The sequence below is a fragment of the Panicum virgatum genome, chromosome 5N (assembly GCF_016808335.1).
Source record: "Panicum virgatum strain AP13 chromosome 5N, P.virgatum_v5, whole genome shotgun sequence".
NCBI classification, from domain to species: Eukaryota; Viridiplantae; Streptophyta; class Magnoliopsida; order Poales; family Poaceae; genus Panicum; species Panicum virgatum.
Genome location: NC_053149.1, coordinates 48289726 through 48313424, shown reverse-complemented (window position 1 = coordinate 48313424; position 23699 = coordinate 48289726). Strand labels below are relative to the sequence as shown.

Here is a 23699-nt window from a genome sequence, read left to right as displayed (position 1 = left end):
ATGTCAACATGGTGACCATAAGCAACACTGGAGATGGGTACAGTAATTTACCTACAGTTCTTTCAGTTTTTCAATCCACAAGTTGGTGGTTTGATACGGGTGTTAATGTTCATGTGTGTGCTGACATCTCTATGTTTTCTTCTTACCAGATCGTCTAGGACTTCTCCGTGCTGATGGGGAACGGTTCACATGCTTCTGTTCATGGTGTTGGCACGGTAGATCTGAAATTTACTTCGGGGAAGATCGTGCAGCTGAGGAACGTGCAGCATGTGCCCACTATCAACAAGAATCTGGTCAGCGGGTCAGTGTAACACCCCGGTGTTAATTTTGGCACTAACATTGTGCTTGATCGCTAGTTAAGGCTAATCACCGTCATTAGCGTTAACCGAGTCCGCGCGTTAAACATCTACTTAGCCGTTTTCGATCTCGTTTTTGTCCTTGATCCGAGCCTCAAATCGATTTACGCCCAAAACGAAAGTTGTAGATCTTTTCTTCCTCTACAACTTTTATTTTGGCCAAATTTCAAGTTTCTATATGGAAATTGGAGTTTCAACTAGTCAAACTCGAGCTAAAATCTTTCAAACGAGTGAACAGAGCAACTGCTCGGCACTGTGCACGCCCGCGCCCATACCGGCGACTGAACGCCGGCGAGCGACTCCACGCATCGTCCATCCCGACGATCCTCGTTGTCCGAGCACCGCTCTAATCGTCGCGCGCGCCCTCGAAGCTTCCAGTTCCCTGTTCCCCTTCCTCGTGCTGTGAGCGGACCGAGCGAACCCTAGCTCATCGCGCTAGCCGTCGTTCGTCATCCCGCCGGCCAACCCTCGCCACCCCACTTCGATTCGTCGCACCCCGAGCTGCGCAGCCTCGCCGTCCACCCACTCCGACCACCCACGAGCGCGGCCGTGCCCAAACCCGGCCGAAATCGAGATCAGACCGTCGCCCGCCATTGCTGTCTTCCCTGAGCTCCGCCCCTCTACGCCGAGCTTCCACCTCCGGCCGTTCCCCGCCCAAAACGAACCCTCGGTGAGCTCCACAGCAACCTCCTCTCGCTCCCCGAGCTTTTCCCCGCCGGAATCCGCGGCCGCCGCCGTCGAAACGCCGCCGCGCCGCCGCGGAACGCGCCGCCCGCGCACGCCGCCGGCTCTCCCTGCGCCTCTCCGTGCGCCGACTCCGCGCGCCCTAGGGCCGCCTAGAACCCCTGGCCGCGCCACCGCCCGCCTCCGCCGCCGACCGGCCCTGGCCGGGCTAGAACGCCGCCGCCGCCGAGCGCTCTGCCTCGCGCCGCCGTGGGCCGCCGCGCACGCGCGTGCCCTCCCCTCTGCGCCTTGCCTCTGCGTGCCCCGCCCTGCGCCTGCCTCACCGCCCCGCCCTGGCCAGACCGGGCCGCGCCGCTCCGCCGGCCGGGCTCCGCCGGCGGTAGCGCCGCCTCTGCCGCCGCCGTGCCGCGGCCTGGCCCTGTGCGGGCAAAAGCAGGGGAGGGGGTGCGCCTGGGAGCTGGGCCGGGCTCCCTGACCAGTGGGCCTCGGCTGTCAGCGCCCCCCTTTAATCTTTTGTGTTTATTTCCTTTATCCCGGCTGAAGATTCATAATTTCCTAGAAATTCACAGAAAAATGCGAAAAATGCCAAACAAATTTTGTTAGGTTTCTAAAATCATGATCTTCAGAGGAAAAATACTTAAGCATGCTTTTTGTCACTGTTTCCCTGTTGAAAATTCAGTTTGCGTTTAAGGTAGTTTACTTTGTACCACTTGTTCTGTTCCTCTAAAAATTATGAAAAATTCACAGTGGCTTACTAATTTCATGTGTAGCCCACTGTAAAAGTTTCATGACCGGTTGCTATGCGCTTTTGTGTAGATCTATTTATGTTCCTTTTACCTTGCTAGGGTTATTTAAATGCTTTGTTAGTAGCAGTAAATATTGGAAAATTTGGGTGTCATGCCGTATTGCTTTCACGTTGAGCTGGTACCTTGTGTTGCTGGATCATGTATGCAGGTTAGGGTTTGGCTTATAATTTATTCCTAGCCATGCTCTCTTTCTTTTTAAGTGTTGTTTGTTATTCGTTTCTTGCATGTGGAACTTCATCAAAGCTAGTTTCTGTCTCACTCCGTGCTACCCTAAGCAAGTTTAATATTGTTGTTTTTGAAGGAAACACTTAAGGCTAAGTTGAGTTAATCTTTTCATAGCATTAGGTGCTCATGCATTGCACTGTGTTCTAATTGTTGCATGTCATATTTTATTCGTGTAGACGCCACGAACGAAGCTGTCCACGAGCTGATCGCTGAGCCGGTCCAGGAGCCACGAGCAGAAGAGCCTCAGAAGGACGCCGTTGAGCACGCTCCAGCAGACTTTGTTAACCCCGCTGACCTGCAAGGCAAGCCCCGGAGCATAACCATAATTTAAAGTATTCAATGTTTATTTGAGTATTGTGCATTTATGTTCTAGGAGTTGAATGGAACCATAGTATGCATGTTTCCCTAGATACCGTGGGCCTATACTAGTATGCAGGTGTCGATAGAAATGCTTTGCTAAATAGGATTTCGGTAGAAGTCGAGTGATTACTGTCACTCGCGAGTTTAGGATCTTGATTCCTTAGCTATGGCTATGAAATGAGTGGTTGAGTAAAGAGAAATGGAGACCGGGCGGAAATGAGTTGGATTAATGGTAGGGAATAAATGAGAACATGACCTTTCGCCTGTGTCGATTGAGGACCGTACCGTTGTTGGCCCTGATGACCGAGTTTGAACAGTACTAACCACATACCGGAAGTAGGAGGTAGTCGAAACCGGTAAGCTGTGTACCACTTTACAGCGGTGATTTGAATTCCGTCATGCTACGCTGGGCGTGGGAGTTGGCGGGTGTTGGATAGGATGCCGCCTCCGGGTTCTCCGGGAGTTCACCGCGAGGGGCCCATCACCTGGGTTTTAGCAGGCGTAGTTCAGATGCCGTGGTAATGTGGAAACAGTTGACGCGCGTGGCCCGACGGGGCTTACATGTGTCGTGTGAGTTAGGTCCACCTTGCAAGGTTAAATCGGATCGGTTCGCCGTCTCTCTCGGTTAAGAGAACCTTGGTCACTGCGTCACATCGTAGTAAGAAGTGGAATAAGTATTGAAAGGTAGAGATGGAATGTTGTATCTGTTGTTCTGAAGAATAATCTGCTCCACCATGTGTGCTCTTGATGTTTAGGCAAATTTAGTTAATACTTGGTATACTAAATGGAGCTAAAATATTGAAAGTAAGGATTCACTTCTAGCAGCTTTTCAGCAAAAGAACTCCAGAGCCAAAAAGCCTTGCATGTCTAGGTAATGTGCTAAGTATACCCAAAGTCGGGTAAGCCTTGCTGAGTATTAGTATACTCAGGGTTGTTGTTGTACCCTTTTTAAGCAGGTTGTGTCCCCGCTGACTTCGAGGAGATCTGTGCGTTCTGGATTGGACAGCCGCTTCCTCCGGGTTGGACCGTCGAGTGGGCCCCGTCTTCCCCGTGAAGATTGGGCAGGTTGGCATCACATCGGTGGGCAAGATGTGTAGCTCACCTTGTATCGTCGTCGTAGTTATCGTATTGTATTTTCTAACTCAGTTTTAAACTTCCACTGTGCGTTTGAACTCTGTTGTTTGTATTTAAACCTTTTATGTAAAACCGGTGTTGTATATTAAATTGAAGACTTCTGTGTGCTGGTGTCACCTGTGCTCGTCTTCGTACGGGTCTAAGTGCAATTGTGATCCTGGAGTACAGTAGTTTAATCGGGATTTTACCCGACAACCTGTCAGATTACACCGTTTTAAGTGCACAGTAACTTGATTTAGTATTAAGATGATGGTTAGTGCATTTAAGCCGGTTTAATTTGGACGGTGCTGCTACAGTCAGTCCTATGCAAGGACGGGTTTAAGGTAGTGTTAGAGTCCAATAAATTTGTCATGTCGAAACATGGACAATTCGTTGGTAAAGGCTATGATTGCGGAGGCTTGTTCCGCTTTTCTCTTGCTGAATTTTGTAATAAGTCGGTGAACCATATTTGTGGCAACGTTAGCGATGATGCGAGTGTTTGGCATTCACGTTTGTGTCATGTTAATTTTGGTTTGATGTCTCGGCTTTCCAGCATGTGTTTAATTCCGAAATTCACCATTGCCAAAGGTTCTAAGTGTCATAGTTGTGTGCAATCAAAGCAACCTCGGAAGCCTCACAAGGCTGCTGAGGAGAGACACTTGGCACCTCTAGAACTCATACATTCTGATCTATGTGAGATGAATGGTGTGTTGACAAAAGGTGGGAAAAGATACTGTTGTCGTCCGAAACCCACCGGCGAGCAACGACGGGCAACACGAAGAGCCGGGAGGTTGCTAGGGCGCTAGAGGCACTGCTCCCTCGTCGACGGCCCGCAATTTCCGTCACGCGCCCGGAGGTTTTGTGGAAAACCGGGCGTGCCACCTGACCTATACCCGATCAGGAGGGTGCAGACGTGCTCCGAACAGTTTCCTGCATACAAAGACACGTGTAAACGTAAGTCCGAGCCGTGGTCGGCTCCCCGGGATGACTCTTGCATCGGCTTTGAAGAGCCGATCGAGTCTCGGTGTCAGACGGGATCTGATTGTATCCGGATATGATAAGTAGAGCAAATCACTATAAAACTGCTTCAGTCAAATTTAATTGATCTAATCCACGTTGGTAACAGCTTCACTGCTAGATCAGAACATCCTACACATGACTGGGCCTAGCGAACGTAACAAACAACTGAACCACAACCTAAAACAGAGGCCTAAGAACTAGCAAGAGGCGATTCCCAGAACAATCCCTATCAAGGCTAAGATAAAGCATCTACTACGCCACCGGATCATCCAATCCGTTTGCAAGGCCTAACCTAGCAGATATTATGCCAACTCTTAAGATAAGAGCAAACCATAACAGATCGGATCTACTAAATATGAAAGAAGCAGGGTGTTGTCCTTGTGCGACTAATTCTATGCGATAAGAACGAGCAAGAGATTGAAACGTGACTTCACAGAGACAACATGATATTCGCAGATGATAAGCAATAAGGCATAATAGATCTACAAAAAGCCATGCTACGAACATCAGGATAATTAGTATTACTCGCCATCAAAAACGCTTCAGTACGAGTAATACCAAGGTAAAAGCAAGAACAATACTGCCCTGATCGCAAGAAGCGATCAGGGCAGCATGGCACTTACTTGGATGAAACCCTAGGGTTAGGGGTGGCGATGCGCCGAGAGTTGTTGTTTGCGAGTCGTGATGACGCTCTCTTTCATGAATAACGAAGGATACATATTTATAGTCCGGAGACTTGGGAAATAATCTAAACTAATCTTGTCCCGATTGGACTCTATCTCTAATCTCAAACTAAATCTAAGGATACACGGCCAATGTGGCCCAGACGCTCTCGCAGGAGTCGATTTACAAGCCTTCCTCATCTTTTGCTTTAAGCCCATCTTGATTTCGGCCCATAAATTAACCTTGTTAATTTATGGCGATAACACATGCCCCCTGGTTTTGGCAATGATAGTTCCAAAACCAATCCGTCGCTTCATCTTCCCGTTAATGTTCATTAATCATATTGCAACCACCAAGGAAGACGCAACGTCTCTGCAACGGGCTCCTCGTGGAATGTGAAAACTGCCGATCCGTCTTCCACCTTTTCACTATTTAATCTCACCCGAATCGGCTCTTCTCCACAGCAAACTCCTTCTTCCTCCCAAAGCCAATAACGCAGAAAATCCAATCCTTCACCAGCCATGGCCATCTCTTCTTCCTCCGGCTCCAACTCACTCGGAGACTCTTCTTCTTCATCATCTTCCCCATCTCCTTCTTCCTCCCTCTCGGCTTCCTCCATCGACTCTATCCCAGAGAGCCGAGAGCCGACCCCCGAGTAGGACCCGACAGCAGCCTATGAGGCGCTGGCTCCTCTGCACTGGGATGCAGAGGAGTTCGATTTCGGGGTCGCCTCCGAGGAGGACGAGCCCATGATTGAAGGAGAAGACCTTCGACTCCTGTTCCAAGAAGAGTCGGAGAAGGACGAGGAAGAAGACCCCTCGTCGGATGGAGTCGACTCTTCCACGGAAGAGGAGATCGACTCCCCCTCCGATGACGACGAGCCGATGGGCGGAAAGCCCTTCCAGTTCCTCGTGTCCTCCGAGGAGGACAGTGAAGAGGAGATCAGCGGCGACGACGGCGGCTGGAGCGACTCCGGGTCTGAAGGCGGCAGCAGCGCCTTCAGCAGCGACGACGACAACGACGACGGCAGCGACGACGATGGTAGCAGGGATGTGCCAGCCCGAAGCCCCAAGCGTCGTAGGTACTAGGTACCTACGAACAGTAGTAGTAGTATCGTAGGAGTAGAATCAAAAAGCCGAAGGATCGATTCCTTTGTAAAATCGGCTTTCCTTGTAATGAACTTTCCTTTTAATGAAATCGAGTTCCTTTACATTTTGTGTGTTCGATTGCCTTCCAAAAAAGCCGATGGCAATGCATCAGGCTTCTATAAATATCCAAGAGCCGACAGATTTCAAACTAGAAGCAACCCGCAGAAGAATAGAGTAATACTTTCAGCCTGAACCGAACTCTTGAATCCGAGCAAAATTCAAAAACCACGCTCTACAAATCCGAGCAATAACTCTCCAATCAGCCGGAATTCGAATCAGAATCTCCAGCAATCAAACCCTAAGTCAGCAGATCTGACCATGGCAGATTCTACAGCTCAAACGACAAGCTCTGACGATGCAGCAATCCATGGCCTGAAGGTAATATTCGGCCTAATCTTTTAGTTTTCTTCAGCTCACTAAGCTTCTGAAACTGAAACTCTGAAATATGACACCATACACATACTTTTGAATTTCTGAACTTCAGGTGTCAGACATCCTTCTGCCGCATCCCTCTAATCCAAAATCTTCCTGTCTTGGCCCATAAACCCATGAAAACCCCATAGATTTGATCTCTTGTGAAGCAAATAGGATCCCTTTTGTGAGTCAAAATATCGATCTGAACCTCTGGGCCGACTGCTTAAGAGCCTGGCCTAATCCACCTGAGAGCTGGATTACATGGTACAACAGAGTAGCAAAAGCTCACATGCCCTTATGGCAGGATTTGAACATAGCCGATGCACTTAGCTTATCACTGTCACCCCTTGACAAAGATGAAAATCTTCTGAAAACCATCGGCTATTTCTGGTCTGATGCTCTGAATTGTTTCCTTTTTGGTCATGGACCCATGACTCCCACTCTGCTAGATGTTGTCATGATCACCGGACTAGACATTAGCTCCCCCAATCCTGCTGCTCACAAAATGACAGAAGTCCCCTTTAAACTTTCTTCTAAAGTCAACTGCACAAATTGGGGTAATTACATGAATCAGCACATGAAAACAAAAGGTCCAGTGACTGAGAAGGAACACACAGCCTTCTTAAATCTTTGGCTAGAACACTTCATCTTCTGTGGTCCTTATTTAGCTCCAACTAAGAACTATCTCCCCTTGGCCTATCACCTGGCCCATGGTAATCACACCGGCCTAGGCAAACTTTTTCTTGGAGAAACATACAGATATCTCCATCTGATGACATCTAACTTGCTCAACCACAAGAAACTGAGAACTGGAGGTCCTTGGTGGTTTATTCAGTTGTGGGCACAATTGTACTTTCAACACCATATCCCAAACTTTCAAGGCCTGACCAAGAACTCTTTCCCTGATGAGAGCGGCAAACCAATTAGATGTACTAGCTACGGCCAAGCTTTGTTCAGTCTCCCTGGCAGTAAACTGAATTCAACAGATGCAGCAAACTGATTTAGAGTCTTCTACAAAGGACTGGACAACCCTCTCTACTTCCCATTTACTGAATCTGAATCCTTTGAGAACCCAACTGCCTTCAGACTAGATAGCTTTACCGATGACGACAGCACTCGGCATTTGTATTCTTTGATGATTCGACCTGGCTTCCTCCCCGTTGGCATCAGTACTTCTAACAGAATTATCAAGCCAGGCTATGAATCCTACCAGTCAGTCATAGCAGCTCGGCAATTTGGCCTAGGACAGGTCCCTCCCCACTTCCATATTCACCACTTGGTGGAGAGCAGAGCCGATCTGCCTGACGGTCTTACTAGCTCGAGATGCTACAGCATGTTCGACGACCTCCACATCCCAATACCAGTCGATCTATCCTTCACTTCTTCATCAATCGGCTTTGATACCTGGTGGAAGATGTGGACAACATATGTCTTCAGAAAAGCTCTAGGGCCTCAACTGCAGCAAATTGATCCTGAATATGTAATCCTCGAGGAAGAGGTACTGATTTTATGCATCCATCCTTTTAAATCCTCTACTCCCTTCTCTTGGCTTAACATGCTCATCCTGTTAGCAGCAACAAGATGGTCCAGAACCCATGACCAGTACTGGGGAACCATTTCACTTTCTTCCAACTGCTCCTGATGTACTTTTCTGCAAAGGATCACCACCAATGAAGAAAGTGATAATGTCTGTTCAGCCAGACTTACTTCAGTCGGCTTCCAAGCGAAGACAAGCCTCTGCAGTAGTTGCCCCCCGAGTCTTGACCAAGAAAAGGAAGATGATCACAAGGCGAGTAATCAAGAAATCAGCACCATCATCTCCGAGTCCATCAGAGTTCAACACCAACCAGGTAACTCATCTTTCAAAACCTTCTTCTTTATTTTAGACATATATGCTCTGGTTGACTATAATTCTGTTTCCAGGATGCAGCTGAAGAAACCTCCAACGTAGAAGGCCTGAATCAACATGAGACAGCTGCAACTCCCGATGCACTGATGGATACAAGCGAAGAACAAACTGATACAGTCGAGGCTCTTAACACCAGCTCTGATAGGACGATTGCTCCCGAACCGACCAACACTTCTACTTCAGAACAGGTAACATCATAAAACCAATTCTAAACCAGCCGATAACTATATAAATGTATATTGTTCTAACTCCAGAGATGTCCATAGAGCTTTGACATTTCAGGTTTACTTTCCTTCGACCCGGCATCAATGGGTCTGATTGTCCCTGGAACAGAAGCATTACCTCTGCAGCAATCGGCTAACTTGTCACATCAGCTTCGACTCATCAGGGATTTTCTATCTGCTCCAATCACCGCTCTGGTTGATGACTCCAGCAACATAAAGAACATCTTTGAGCAAATAGAACCCCAACTCCCGGAGCCATTGCAAATCAAGCTCTGGTCAGCCAGCAACCTCCCATTCTTTCGGATAGAAGTCAGTAAAGCACAACAAAGGATGGAAGCACGTCGCTCTCAAGCTTCTCTGAAAGCTGACATTACCAAAAAATGCAAGGCCCTCAACCAGAAGAAAGCAACTCTAGATATCAAAGCTGATGTGTCTGCCAACACGAACCGACTCGACCTCCTGAAGAAAGAACTGGCGGAACTTGAAGAAAAGGTCCGCACCACCAAAGAACTCATCCAGGCCGAGGAAATCTCCATTGCAAACTCCAAACAAGAAACCCAGGCAATAGCCAAGCAGATACAAGCAGAGTTTGCAGAAATCAGCACCTTGAGTCGGCAGATAGTCACAGGCGATGACAAAGATGACGAAGCAATTATAGCACGAGCAGATGCCGTCTGTACTGAAGCCATCCACGCCATAGAAGAATCCCTGAACCAGTAGTAGGCTCAAGATAGAATTAGTACCGCCTGTTAACTTGAGATTGGTAACTGTCCTTTAAAAACATCTTAAGTCGATGGTCACACATCGGCTGTTCGCTTTTCATATATTTCACTAGCCAACTCAAAGTGTTGGCCTGTCATGATGATTTTTTTTTTTACTGGCCAACTCAACGTGTTGGCCTTTCATGACTCTCTTTTTTTTCCTTTTTTGTTTCTTTTTTTTGCGCGCGGCCAACTCAACGTGTTGGCCTATTACAGTGCAGCCAGATGGATCTCATCGGCTTTTTGTTACTCGCCTTCCCACATGCTCGGGAAATATATTAACACTAAAAAGATGCTCAATCGGCGATGGTATCAGATGAATGACCTCATGGGCACTCGCCTTCCCACATGCTCGGGAAATACTTCTTGAGATGCTGACCATTGACAGCAACAAGAAACTTGACGCCGTCCAATTCTTCGAGCATGTATGCATTCCCAGGCAAAACCTGATCAACCTTATACGGCCCATGCCAAGTCGGAGACCATTTACCAAACTTTTTGTCTTTAGTTCCCAATGGCAATACCGCCTCCCAAACCAAATCTCCAACTCGGAAATCTTTAGGCTTGACTTTCTTGTTGTATGCACGGGCAACTTTAGCTTTGTTCTCTTTGATTTTTTCCAGCGACCAAAGCCTTAGCTCTGTCGGGTCCTCCACATTATTGTTCATCAAGGCTGCATACTGTTCAGCGGATAGATCATTCTGAAACTCAACACGCCTTGATCCAGCCGTGATTTCCCATGGTAGCACAGCATCCTGGCCGTAGACTAGATGGTACGGCGACGTCTTGGTGGACCCATGACACGAAATACGATATGCCCACAAAGCTTCTGATAACACCTCATGCCAGCGCCTAGGGTATTCATCAATCTTTCTCTTTATGAGCTTGATAAGGCTCTGGTTGGATGCTTCAGCTTGTCCATTAGCTTGGGCATAATACGGAGATGATCTGATCAGCTTAATTCCCATGTCAGCGGCAAACTTTCTGAACTCCTCTGATATAAAGACCAATCCTCCATCGGTCGTAATGGTCTGAGGGATCCCAAATCTATGAATGATGTGTTCTTTGACAAAGCTGATCACATCTCTCGATGCTACTGACCTCATGGACACTGCCTCTACCCACTTTGTGAAATAATCCGTGGCAGCTAAGACCCATTGGTGACCCTTGCTAGATGACGGGTTGATCTGTCCAATCATGTCCATGCCCCATCCTCTGAATGGCCAGGGTTTGATGATAGGATTCATCACTGATGCTGGCACTATCTGAATTTTGCCAAACCTCTGACATGCTTGACATCCCTTGTAATATTTGAAACAATCTTCAAGCATAGTGGGCCAGTAATAACCCGATCGCCTAATCAGCCATTTCATCTTATGAGCCAATTGGTGAGTACCGCAGGCTCCTTCATGTACCTCATGCAAGAGCCGATTTGACTCTGAAGGTCCCAGGCATTTAAGTAATAGTCCTTCCAAGGTCCTGTAGAACATATCGTCCCCTATCAGAACATACTTCATGGCCTTGAGTCTTATCCTTCTGGGTGCCCCCCGAGCCGAATCCTTCAAGTAATTGAAGATATCGGCTCTCCAGTCTCCGGGTTCAAGAAACTGAACCTCCACGTCGACTCCATCGGCTGCTTCCCTGTACCCAGAAGCCATCTGTGCCAAATCATTGGCTTCATTGTTCAGAGTCCTACGTATCCAGTGGAAATTGATGTATCTAAATTGTGACATCAACTCATGGCACTGCATCCATATTGGGAAAAGAGCCTCGCTCTCACACCTATATTCCTCCGTGAGCTGAGAAATCACCAGCTTCGAATCTCCAAAAATTTCCACCGCTTCTGCACCGGCTTCGAGAAGCAACTCCATCCCTTTGCGAATGGCTTCATATTCCACCACATTATTGGTGCACGGTGTAGTCATTCTGATGGAGAAGGAATAAGTCGCCCCTCGAGGCGACACCAACAGAATTCCCACACCGCATCCATCATCACAAGCCGATCCGTCGAAGAACATAGCCCAAGCACGAATAAATAACGCAGCAATATCAATGCTGATCCTATCCGCAACAAGATCTGCCAGTGCTTGTCCCTTGACTGCTTTCGCAGGCTGGTATCGGATGTCGAACTCTGATAATGCAAACATCCATTTTCCGAGCTGGCCTTTAAGGACAGGGGCCGACAGCATATGTTTTATGACATCTGATTTGCATATGACAATTGTTTCCGCCGAGAGCAAAATATGGCGAAGCTTTGTACATGTAAAGTATAAGCAAAGACAAAGCTTCTCGATTTCAGGATACCTGGTCTCGGCGTCTAACATGCGTCTGCTGAGGTAAAAAACCACCCTCTCTTGGCCGTCATGCTTCTGGACCAGCACCGAAGCAATGGAAGTGTCACCAACGGATAAGTACACATAGAACGGCCTATCTTGCTGAGGAGGAACCAATACTGGAGGCTTTGACAAATATTCTTTGATTTCATCGAAAGCTTGCTGCTATTCTGCTCCCCAGCGAAACTCATCATCGGATTTGATCTTTACTAAACCCATAAACGGCTCAATGCGTCCAGACAGATTAGAAATAAATCGCCTGACAAAGTTAATTTTACCGATGAGTTTCTGTAACTCCTTCTTTGTAGTAGGGGGCCTCATCATCTTCACGGCTTCTTGACTTTTTAGGCCGATCTCGATTCCCCTTTCATGCACTAGGAATCCCAGAAACTGACCGGCCGATACACCGAAGGCGCACTTCTTTGGGTTCATTTTGAGCCCAAACCTTCGAGTCCGTTCTAAAACTTTGCGCAAATCTTCTAAATGCCCTGCAGCTGACTTGGACTTGACCACAACGTCATCAATATAAATCTCTACCAGCTTGCCGATGAGATCATGAAAAATGTAATTCATAGCACGTTGGTACGTTGCACCGGCATTTTTCAGTCCGAAGGTCATAACCAAGTACTCGAACAAGCCGACTGCACCTGGTACTCTGAACGCAGTCTTGTTCACGTCCTCTGGGGCCATGAAGATCTGGTTGTAACCGTCGTTGCCATCCATAAAACTCATCATTTTGTGGCCAGTAGCGGCGTTGATCAACGTCTCTGCAACAGGCATTGGGTATTCATCCTTTGGAGTTGCTCTGTTGAGATCTCTAAAATCGACGCAGACACGCCATCGGCCATCTTTCTTTTGTACCGGCACCACACTGGAGATCCATTCTGCATACCGGCACGGCCTGATGAACCCAGCATCCAGCATCTTCTCCACCTCTTTCTTAACTTCTTCTAGGACTTCGGCCTTCATCTGACGTGCTCGTTGCTGAAACGGCTGAAACCCTTTCTTTAGCGGGAGCCGATGCTCGACTATGCTTCTATCCAATCCAGGCATCTCCATGTAGTCCCATGCAAAGAAATCTCGGTATTCTTTTAGCAGTGTGATCATCTCCTCTCGCAAAGCTGGATCCAACTTACTGCTGATAAATCTCGGCCGTGGCTTATCCCCAGGACCGATGTCAACCTCTTCCAAATCATCAGCTGATGTGAATCCGTATCCGAGTTTGCCGTCATCTAAAAAATCGGCCGCGAATGCGAGTGAGTCTTCACTATCCACAATGTCAGCAGCAAACACAGGGAGATGACAAGAAAAATTATTTGGCCAACCGCACGGGCTGGCCGCTTCTATACTTCTATTATTTCTCAGAACCCAATAGTCAATAGGTAGCCAACTGCTACAGGAGGCCATCATGCGTACATGATGTAACAATTCCGACCAAAAACAGAATTTTTCTATTTTTCAGGGCCGATCGCCGGGATCGGCCTCTCTATTTTCCTTACACCCCGTAGCTAGCCAAGGTGCATCTATTCTGTGAGGCCAGTGGATAAGACCAGCCTCAGTCCGTTTTTTGTCGCCTCAATCCGATCACAGTCTTCCAGGGCGATCCCAGAAATCGGCTCTTGTCCTTCCGCATCCCAGGCGTTCATATCTGCGACCGAGACCTCGCTGGAATCATCTGCAGGGACCATCTCTACTTCATCGCCATCCCATTGGACGAGGTGCTGGTGCATTGTGGAAGGGATACAACAGTTGGCATGAATCTAGTCTCTTCCAAGCAGCACCGTGTATGTGCTCTTGCTGTTAACGATGAAGAACGATGTCGGTACAGTCTTGCGGCCCACTGTCAGTTCCACATTAAGAACCCCCATCGCCTCTGATGGCTGTCCATTAAAGTCATTGAGCATCACATTGGTCTTGATCAAATCGGCAGAAGAACGACCCAGTCGGCGCAGCACAGAATATGGCATCAGGTTAACTGCGGCACCGGTGTCGACCAACATCCTGTTCACAGGTTTGCCGTCAATGAAGCCCTTGAGATATAACCCCTTCAAGTGTTTGTAGCTCTTCTCCTTGGGCTTCTCGAAAATGATTGGCCGTGGGCCGAGATCCAGCTGCGCGATGGCCAATTCCTCCGGTTGGGGTGCTCGAAACTCCGATGGGAGCACGAACACCATGTTCACGTCAGCCGATGGCTTCTCATCGGCTTTTGTCTGCTTGGGGCGCCACTCCATCCTTGGGGGCGCCTCTCTTTCGTCTGCGGTCGCCTAACTTGCTCCGCGAGATCCGGACGCGCTTTCCTCAGCACGTCAAGATACTTTGCTTCTGCGTCTTCGAGGTTGCGCAAGTGCTGTAATCTACGCTTCTGCGACCAATTGAGCCCGTCAGGACACCACCGCGGGCGATGGTACCTGTCTTCTTCCTCTAGCTCTGAATCACCTCCGGATGGGCGCCCTACATGGTCGTCCTGACGTGTTCTGGGCCCCAAACGCCGGAACACCGATGTCTTGTCCTGTTGGTGCCCTCGAGGCCTGCACTCCAAGCAATCATCTATAGTAGGTAATCGGCTCATGCCGGAATTCCAATAGTACCTGAAGAACGGGCAATGCCAGTGGTCGCGTATAGCCTGGCGCCTGCCCAATGTCCTTCATGAGCGGTGCTCGTACTCGTCTTCCTCCGATTTGTATCGGCAGCGTAGCTGGTACTGGTACTGGTATTTCTCCAGAAGCCGATTAAAAACTGGAAGCTGATTGCGGATGTGACGTACTTGCTCTTCAGTCACATGCTGCTGTTCCAACTCGTGTTCATTCTGCGGCTGCTTGCCAGAAGCGGCCTCTCTCCTCTGCTTGTCATGGCGGCGCATAGGTCCCACCATGTTGATGTGGAATGCCAAGTCCTGGCCCTTGGACCTGAAGTCTGACAGTTCCACCACGTTAGCTTGTGGGAAAGGCTTCATGTCCACCTTCATAGTGTGCTGAGCCAGGATTAATCGGCCTTGCTCGATAGCCGATTGGATCTGGTGACGCAGCTGCTTGCATTCACCAGTGGCATGAGTAAACGAGTGGTGCCACTTGCAGTATAGCCTTCCCTGCAACTCTTGTGCCGTCGGCAGCTTGTGATTTTCTGGGAGCTTCAGCTGTTTTTCTTTGAGGAGCAGGTCGAATATCTGCTCTGTTTTGGTTACGTCGAAGTTGAAGCCCTTCACAAGCCCCTGCTGCTTGATCCACTTGCATGGGACAGGATTTGCCCCCCGGGTCCACTCTGCCACGGCTACTTCTTGCTCTTCGCCAGAGTCATCAGATTCCTCAGCTTGTGCCATGTTTACATGGCGCTTGAACTTGTCCTGGTACAGCTCAGGATGGTAATGCTTGTACGCTGTAAGCTTCTGCACCAGGTGAGCCAAAGATGTGAACTCCAACTGGAAAGCCGCATCCTTGATCGGCTTAGCGAGTCCCAGGACAGCCAGATCGACTGCCTCCTTCTCTGTGATGCGCGATGAGTAGCATCGGTTCTTGATTTCTTTGAAGCGCTGTATGTACTCCGACACGGTCTCTCCTCGCTTTTGCCTGACCTGGGCGAGGTCGGCAATTCTAGCTTCAGCAGCCTCCGAGTGGTACTGGGTGTGGAATTGATCTTCAAGCTGCCTCCAAGTCCGGATCGAATCCGGAGCCAGTGATGCATACCATCAAAAAGCTGGGCCTGTCAGGGATTGGCCAAAGAACCGGACCCTCAATGGATCCGATACTGAGATCATCCCAAGCTGCGTTAAGTATCGGCTCACATGCTCGATGGAGCTGGCTCCTTCTGATCCGTTGAACTTGGTGAACTCAGGAAGCCGATACTTGGGTGGCAGTGGGATCAAGTCATAGTCGCTTGGATACGGCTTGGAATAGCCGATCGCTTTCCTCTTGGGCAGGATGCCGAACTGGTCTCTCAGTATTGCACTGACCTGCTCCACACTAAGAACTCCTGGGGCCGATGGCTCAGCACTCGGCCCAGTAGCGTACTTTGCCAGCCACGCTTGTTTCTCTGCGTCTGCTCCAGAAGCTCCTGGGTTCACCATCTGCACCGAGCGTGCTGGACAGACGCTGTCTAGGATGTAGGCGCACGTGTAGCCGTGCGGGATCTCCTTGGGTGGCTCGATGAGGAATTGGCCTTCTCCAGGATCACCGCCGATCTTGTGGACGACGTAGATCGGCGAGCTCTGTGGTCTGGGAGCTGCAAATGAGAATGGCAGTTGCGGCCTAGAATGCAGTGCAGCTTCCTCTGTGTGACTCCCCAGGGTTGGCCCCGATGGAGAATACTGGTTCTTGATTATCTCCTGGATGACGCGGTGCGCCATGCGCTCAAGCTCGTTCATCAAGCTCTGAGAGTGCCGATGAAGCGCATGGGCCACCATGTAGTTCATCTCATGACGCAGGGCTCTGGTGCATTCTTCAGATGGTACAAACAGATCTACATTGTCCAGAGCGCCTTCTGGTGAGAACCCCTTCCACTTGATGCCATGGTTGCGAGTCCTCTCAAAAGAGCCGATGAGATCGGCTTCCAGCAGAGCTTTGATCTCATCGTACTTCTTCTTGTGTTCAGGAGGATGCTCATCATATGTGACGGGCTTGGGAGCGGGTTCTTGATCTTGAGCTCCGGTCATCATTGCGGTGGATGTTGTTGCCGAGGGTCCCACCGAGCGTGCCAGAATGTGTTGTCGTCCGAAACCCACCGGCGAGCAACGACGGGCAACACGAAGAGCCGGGAGGTTGCTAGGGCGCTAGAGGCACTGCTCCCTCGTCGACGGCCCGCAATTTCCGTCACGCGCCCGGAGGTTTTGTGGAAAACCGGACGTGCCACCTGACCTATACCCGATCAGGAGGGTGCAGACGTGCTCCGAACAGTTTCCTGCATACAAAGACACGTGTAAACGTAAGTCCGAGCCGTGGTCGGCTCCCCGGGACGACTCTTGCATCGGCTTTGAAGAGCCGATCGAGTCCCGGTGTCAGACGGGATCTGATTGTATCCGGATATGATAAGTAGAGCAAATCACTATAAAACTGCTTCAGTCAAATCTAATTGATCTAATCCACGATGGTAACAGCTTCACTGCTAGATCGGAACATCCTACACGTGATTGGGCCTAGCGAACGTAACAAACAACTGAACCACAACCTAAAACAGAGGCCTAAGAACTAGCAAGAGCCGATTCCCGGAACAATCCCTATCAAGGCTAAGATAAAGCATCTACTACGCCACCGGATCATCCAATCCGTTTGCAAGGCCTAACCTAGCAGATATTATGCCAACTCTTAAGATAAGAGCAAACCATAACAGATCGGATCTACTAAATATGAAAGAAGCAGGGTGTTGTCCTTGTGCGACTAATTCTATGCGATAAGAACGAGCAAGAGATTGAAACGTGACTGCACAGAGACAACATGATATTCGCAGATGATAAGCAATAAGGCATAATAGATCTACAAAAAGCCATGCTACGAACATCAGGATAATTAGTATTACTCGCCATAAAAAATGCTTCAGTACGAGTAATACCAAGGTAAAAGCAAGAACAATACTGCCCTGATCGCAAGAAGCGATCAGGGCAGCATGGCACTTACTTGGATGAAACCCTAGGGTTAGGGGTGGCGATGCGCCGAGAGTTGTTGTTTGCGAGTCGTGATGACGCTCTCTTTCATGAATAACGAAGGATACATATTTATAGTCCGGAGACTTGGGAAACAATCTAAACTAATCTTGTCCCGATTGGACTCTATCTCTAATCTCAAACTAAATCTAAGGATACACGGCCAATGTGGCCCAGACGCTCTCGCAGGAGCCGATTTACAAGCCTTCCTCATCTTTTTCTTTAAGCCCATCTTGATTTCGGCCCATAAATTAACCCTGTTAATTTATGGCGATAACAGATACTTCATGACGTTAATTGACGACGCGACTAGATTTTGCTATGTTTATTTATTGCGAACTAAGGGCGAAGCGTTAGACTACTTTAAAATCTATAAAGCGGAAGTTGAGAATCAACTAGAGAGAAAGATCAAGCGTCTAAGGTCAGATCGTGGTGGCAAGTATTTTCCCAAAATATTTGATGAATTCTGTGAGGAGCATGGAATTATTCATGAGAGGACGTCTCCCTATTCTCCCGAATCAAACGGGATTGCCGAGAGGAAAAACCACACGGTGACTGATTTGGTTAACTTCATGTTAGACACAGCTGGTCTTTCTAACGCATGATGGGGGGATGCTATATTGACTTCGTGTCATGTCTTGAATAAAGTTCCAAACAAGAATCAAGATCAAACTCTAAATGAGATGTGGAATGGGAGAAAACCATCACTTTCTTATCTGCGCACGTGGGGGTGCTTAGCGAAAGTTAATGTGCCTATTCCAAAGAAGCACAAGTTGGGACCTAAGACAGTGGATTGTGTCTTTCTAGAATATGCTCAGAGGAGCATTGCTTATAGATTCTTAGTGGTTAAATCTGAGATAGCAGATGTGCATGTTGATACTATTATGGAATCTCGTGATGCAACATTTTTTTATAATATTTTTTCTATGAAAGATATGCATAGCAATTCTAGATTTTCGATAGAGATAACTCCTCAACTTGTAGCACCTATCGAGTCTTCTGAATAATCCGATGAACATGAGCATGTCCTAGAGAAGGATGACAGTGAAGCTCCTAGAAGGAGCAAGAGACAAAGGATTGTAAAATCTTTTGGTGACAATTTCACTGTGTACCTTGTGGACAAGACTCCCATGTCCATTGCAGAGGCATATGCATCTTTAGATGCAGATGATTGGAAAAAAGCAGTCCAAAGTGAGATGGACTCAATTCTTTCTAATGGGATATGGGAGCTCACTGAACGACCCTATGGTTGCAAGCCAGTAGGATGTAAGTGGATATTCAAGAAGAAGCTTAAGCCTGACGGTACTATTGACAAGTACAAGGCTCGGCTTGTTGCTCAAGGGTACACACAAAAGGAAGGTGAAGATTTCTTTGATACTTATTCACCTGTCGCTAGATTGACCACTATTCGAGCATTAATTTCCTTGGCTTCCTCATATGGTCTTATCATTCATCAGATGGATGTTAAGACAGCTTTCCTAAATGGAGAGTTGGATGAGGAGATCTACATGGATCAGCCTGATGGATTTGTAATGAAAGGTCAAGAAAACAAGGTGTGTAAGCTTTTGAAGTCTTTGTATGGGTTGAAACAAGCACCTAAGCAATGGCATGAGAAGTTCGACAGAACTTTAACTTCTGCGGGCTTTGTCATTAATGAGGCTCGTAGATGTGTGTACTATCGCTATGGTGGGGGTGGAGGAGTGATATTATGCTTGTATGTGGACGACATACTGATCTTTGGCACAAACATTGATGTGATCAATGAAGTCAAGTCCTTTCTTTCAAAGAGCTTTGATATGAATGATCTAGGAGAAGCTGATGTTATCCTTAACATCAAGCTTATTAAGGTTGAGAATGGGATTACTCTTTCACAATCCCATTATGTGGAAAAGGTCTTGAGCCGTTTTGACTATATCGACATCAAATCTTCTCCAACACCTTATGACCCTAGTGTGATGTTGAGAAAGAACAGAAAAATTGCCAAAGATCCACTGAGATATTCGCAGATTATTGGTTCACTCATGTACTTAGCTAGCGCAACGAGACCCGACATATCTTTTGCTGTGAGCAAATTGAGCAGGTTCATGTCAAACCCGGGTACTGATCATTGGCATGCACTTGAAAGGGTTATGCGCTATCTAGTAGGTACTATGAGTTATGGGATTCACTATTTTGGGCACCCTGCTGTGCTTGAGGGATATAGTGATTCAAACTGGATATCTGACGCTGATGAGCTATATGCCACGAGTGGGTATGTGTTTACCCTTGGAGGTGGTGCGATATCATGGAGGTCTTGCAAACAGACCATTTTGACGCGGTCAACCATGGAAGCAGAACTTACTGCTTTGGACACAGCCACTGTTGAAGCAGAGTGGCTGCGTGAGCTCTTGATGGACTTGCCTGTGGTTGAGAAACCAGTGCCGGCCATCCTTATGAACTGTGACAATCAAACGGTGATAATCAAAGTGAACAGTGCTAAGGATAATGCAAAGTCATCAAGACATGTTAAAAGACGACTGAAGTCTGTCAGGAAGTTGAGAAACTCTGGAGTGATAAGTGTGACTTATATTCAAATAGACAAAAACCCGTAGATCCCTTTACAAAAGGATTATCACGGAATGTGATAGATAGTGCATCAAGGGAGATGGGTATGAGACCCGTATAAATTGCCACAGTGGTAACCCAACCTATGTGATCGGAGATCCCGTGAATTAGGACTTGGGGAGAACAAACTGATGGTAAACTGAGGAGAGTAATGGTTAAACCCTCTCTAAGAAAAGATGCAATACTCTCAGGTGCTGTAAGGCAGGTTGACTATTTGACTTAATGTGTTTCTGTTGGCTCTAATGAGCAAAGGTGCTGTCCTACAGAGCATTCTTGAAAGAACACACATATATGAGTCTGATTGTCTAACGTCGCAGTCTGTGAGATTTGGGTGATCTCTAGTAAACTCATGAAGAGACCAGGGAGTACGACGTATATGCTCCACCCGCGGAGAAGGCTACTGGCAGCCATGTACTGGTTATGACTTTGAGTGAAATTTGTTCGCACCAAACTTGCAATTCAAGGCGTAGTCTATTGTTCAAGTTGTGGATAAGTGTAGCTTGGAGCTTTAGGTGAGAGTTCAACTTAACATTCCTCACTAAAACACTGGTATATCAAACAGTAGTGAGAAACAGGCAAAATCTATAAATGGGTATTTGAGATCTGGTGGGGGATTGTTAAATTTATGGGCTAGGCCCATATAAATAATCCTAATAAATCTTAAAGGCCCATTAGGGCTAAGAGGAGGCACACCATCTATTAGTCACGTATTGCTAATAGATGAGGGTGTAGGGGTTTTTTCTCCCTTTAAATACGGACCACCTCCCTCATGGAAAAAGTGCACCATAGATCGCTATACGTGGAGTCCCCAAGGTTTGGGAATTCATAAGAAGATCTAATCTGAGTTAGGGTTTTGCCTCCTCTCATTGTTGCGCTGCCACCATAGTTTTCTCCATCCCGAGCGCCGGCGTGCACCGGCGAACGGGAGAGCAGGTCTCCGGAACCGTTCGCTCTTGTGATCTTGCACCGGGAGAGGGCGAATAAGATTTTTGGGAAGCGCTAAGCGCGACTGCTCATCTTCTTCGCCACGGCTCGTCCTCCGTCCAAGTCAGGAGCTGCGGTGTACCGTCGTCTGCAACGCCGGTTGCTGCGCTCCGTTTGAATGACCGTTTTCGTCTCGTCTGCGCCTTTCGTCTTCCCGGCGGCTCCTGCACAGTACGTATTTTGTGATCAGATCTGTTTCATAATCATGTTTTCTAAGATCATGTTTATGATATACGTACTGTCTAGTATGTTAGAGTCATGCATGCTAGGTTTAATTCTCGTCATGATAAATCTAGTTCGGAATTTAAACTTACAGTTGTCTATTTTTCCAACACGAGGGGCGCCGACACGCGGACGGCTGCCTGCGGTGGCTCGACACGAAGCCGGCCGGGTTGGTGGCGTACGTGTCCTTCGGCACGCAGTCCCGTTTCTCGCCGCCCGAGCTGCGCGAGCTCACGCGCGGCCTCGACCTCTCCGGCAAGAACTTCATCTGGGTTGTCGGCGGCGCGGACACCGAGGAGTCGGAGTGGATGCCCGACGGGTTCACGGAGCTGCTGGCGCGCGGCGAGCGTGGGCTCGTCATCCGGGGCTGGGCGCCGCAGATGCTGATCCTGAACCACGCCGTCGTGGGCGGCTTCGTGACCCACTGCGGGTGGAACTCGACGCTGGAGGCCGTGAGCGCCGGCGTGCCGATGGTGACGTGGCCGCGGTACGCAGACCAGTTCTACAACGAGAAGTTGGTCAGGGAGCTGCTCAAGGTCGGGGTCGGCGTCGGGTCCATGGACTACGCGTCGAAGCTGGAGGCGCGGCGCGTGATCGGCTGCGAGGTGGTCGCTGAGGCCATCGGGAGGGTGATGGGCGACGGCGAGGAGGCGGAGGCGATAAGAGAGCGGGCCAGGGTGCTCGGGGAGAAGGCCAGCTGCGCAGTGGAGAAGGATGGGTCCTCGTACGACGACGTCGGGCGGCTGATGGACGAGCTGATGGCGGGGCTTGCTAATCAGAGCGCGCCAGGAGCGCTGCTAGCGCACGATCCCCGACAATGGTTGTTTTTCCATTTCTAGAAAAAAAAATTCCCCACACCTTTCCATTTTTGGAAAATTATAGCTTGTAAACATAACTTGTAAAAATTTTACGCAAAACTTTTTACTCCTTCTATGAGGTAAACTCGTATAATAATTTTTATGATACACATAACTTTTATATATAACTTTTTTCTAACAACTTGATGCATAAGTTGTTAGCATAAATTTTACGATACGTACACATTCCATGCAGCTTTATTTTTTCAAATGACTTATAGAGGACAACTTTTTAGTACAAATTGTATGGAAATGTTATCCGAAAGATTTCTCACACAACTTTTAATCACACAACTTATACGTACAAATCTTTTTAGTATGATTTATATATAAAAGTTGTCATGAAACCTTCATATATAATAGAAGGTAAAAGGAAAAACCTGGAAAGGAGAAAAAAAGATATGCCAAAAAATAGTAGCACTTGTTATTATGGAATGTAAAGGAATAGAAATGAAAAGAGAAAATAAATGCATACCTGGCCCGTGAGGTAGGTCCGTAGGTGGGCGCAGCATGCAGGCACCTCATTTCGTGATTGTCAGTCACCGTGTTGCATGGCTTCGCTACGAAGCGTTGTAGCGCGGGACCCTAGAATTGGATTTGCGGCTGATGGCTCGCAGGGGCCTCGTCAATGTCTGATTGGTAAAAGCGTGTCGAAAAGTGGAAGGTTGCGGTTCAGTGTACACGAATGTGTGGGGCTTCTTTCCACAGAGCTAAATTTTAATTCTATTGCATCAAAAAAATCTTACTTCCTCCGTTCTAAATTATAAGTCATTCCAAGAATTTTGGAATGTCAAACCATCTCAAAGTTTGACCAAAATTATAGAGAGAAACACAAAGATTTATGACATCAAATAGATATACTATGAAAATATAGCTAACAAAGAATATAATGATACTTAATTGGTATCATAAATGTTATTATCTTGTTATATAATTTTGGTCAAACTTGAAAAACTTTGACTCTCCAAAATTCTTGGAATGACTTATAATTTAGAACGGAGGGAGTACTATTTTAAAATATTAAATAAAAGAAAAGAAATTTACTTTTCCTCCCTCAACTATTCTAAAACTGATTTTCATCCCTCTACTACAGGGGCGGATATGGGTCTAGGGTAACCATGGCGACGGCCTTAGTCGCGGCCCAAAAAAACTCTTAAACCTCCTGTAATTTTTCATGGCCCAACAATAATTTATGTTGAGTACTCATCCAGTCCAAACTGTTTCTTTGCCCACCGGCGCCCTCCGGCGGTCCGGCCTGTCTCCGCATCCGCTCGCTCGATTGCCACAGCTAGGGGTGGTAACGGGCCATGATCCTTATGCCTCCTTCACAAGCCAACTCGGCCCTAACTAATTTTAGCTTTAAAATGTATAGCATTTTAGCCTGGCC

At 47.8% G+C, this 23699-nt stretch overlaps 1 protein-coding gene across 1 annotated transcript; it reads left to right on the top strand.

Annotated features, from left to right (window-relative positions):
* Positions 1-173: 173 nt before the first annotated feature.
* Positions 174-22294, top strand: LOC120674884 (anthocyanin 3'-O-beta-glucosyltransferase-like). Its single transcript, XM_039955986.1, has 2 exons — positions 174-301; positions 21550-22294. The coding sequence occupies exons 1-2, from the start codon at positions 174-176 to the stop codon at positions 22292-22294; spliced, it is 873 nt and encodes a 290-aa protein (XP_039811920.1).
* Positions 22295-23699: the final 1405 nt, after the last annotated feature.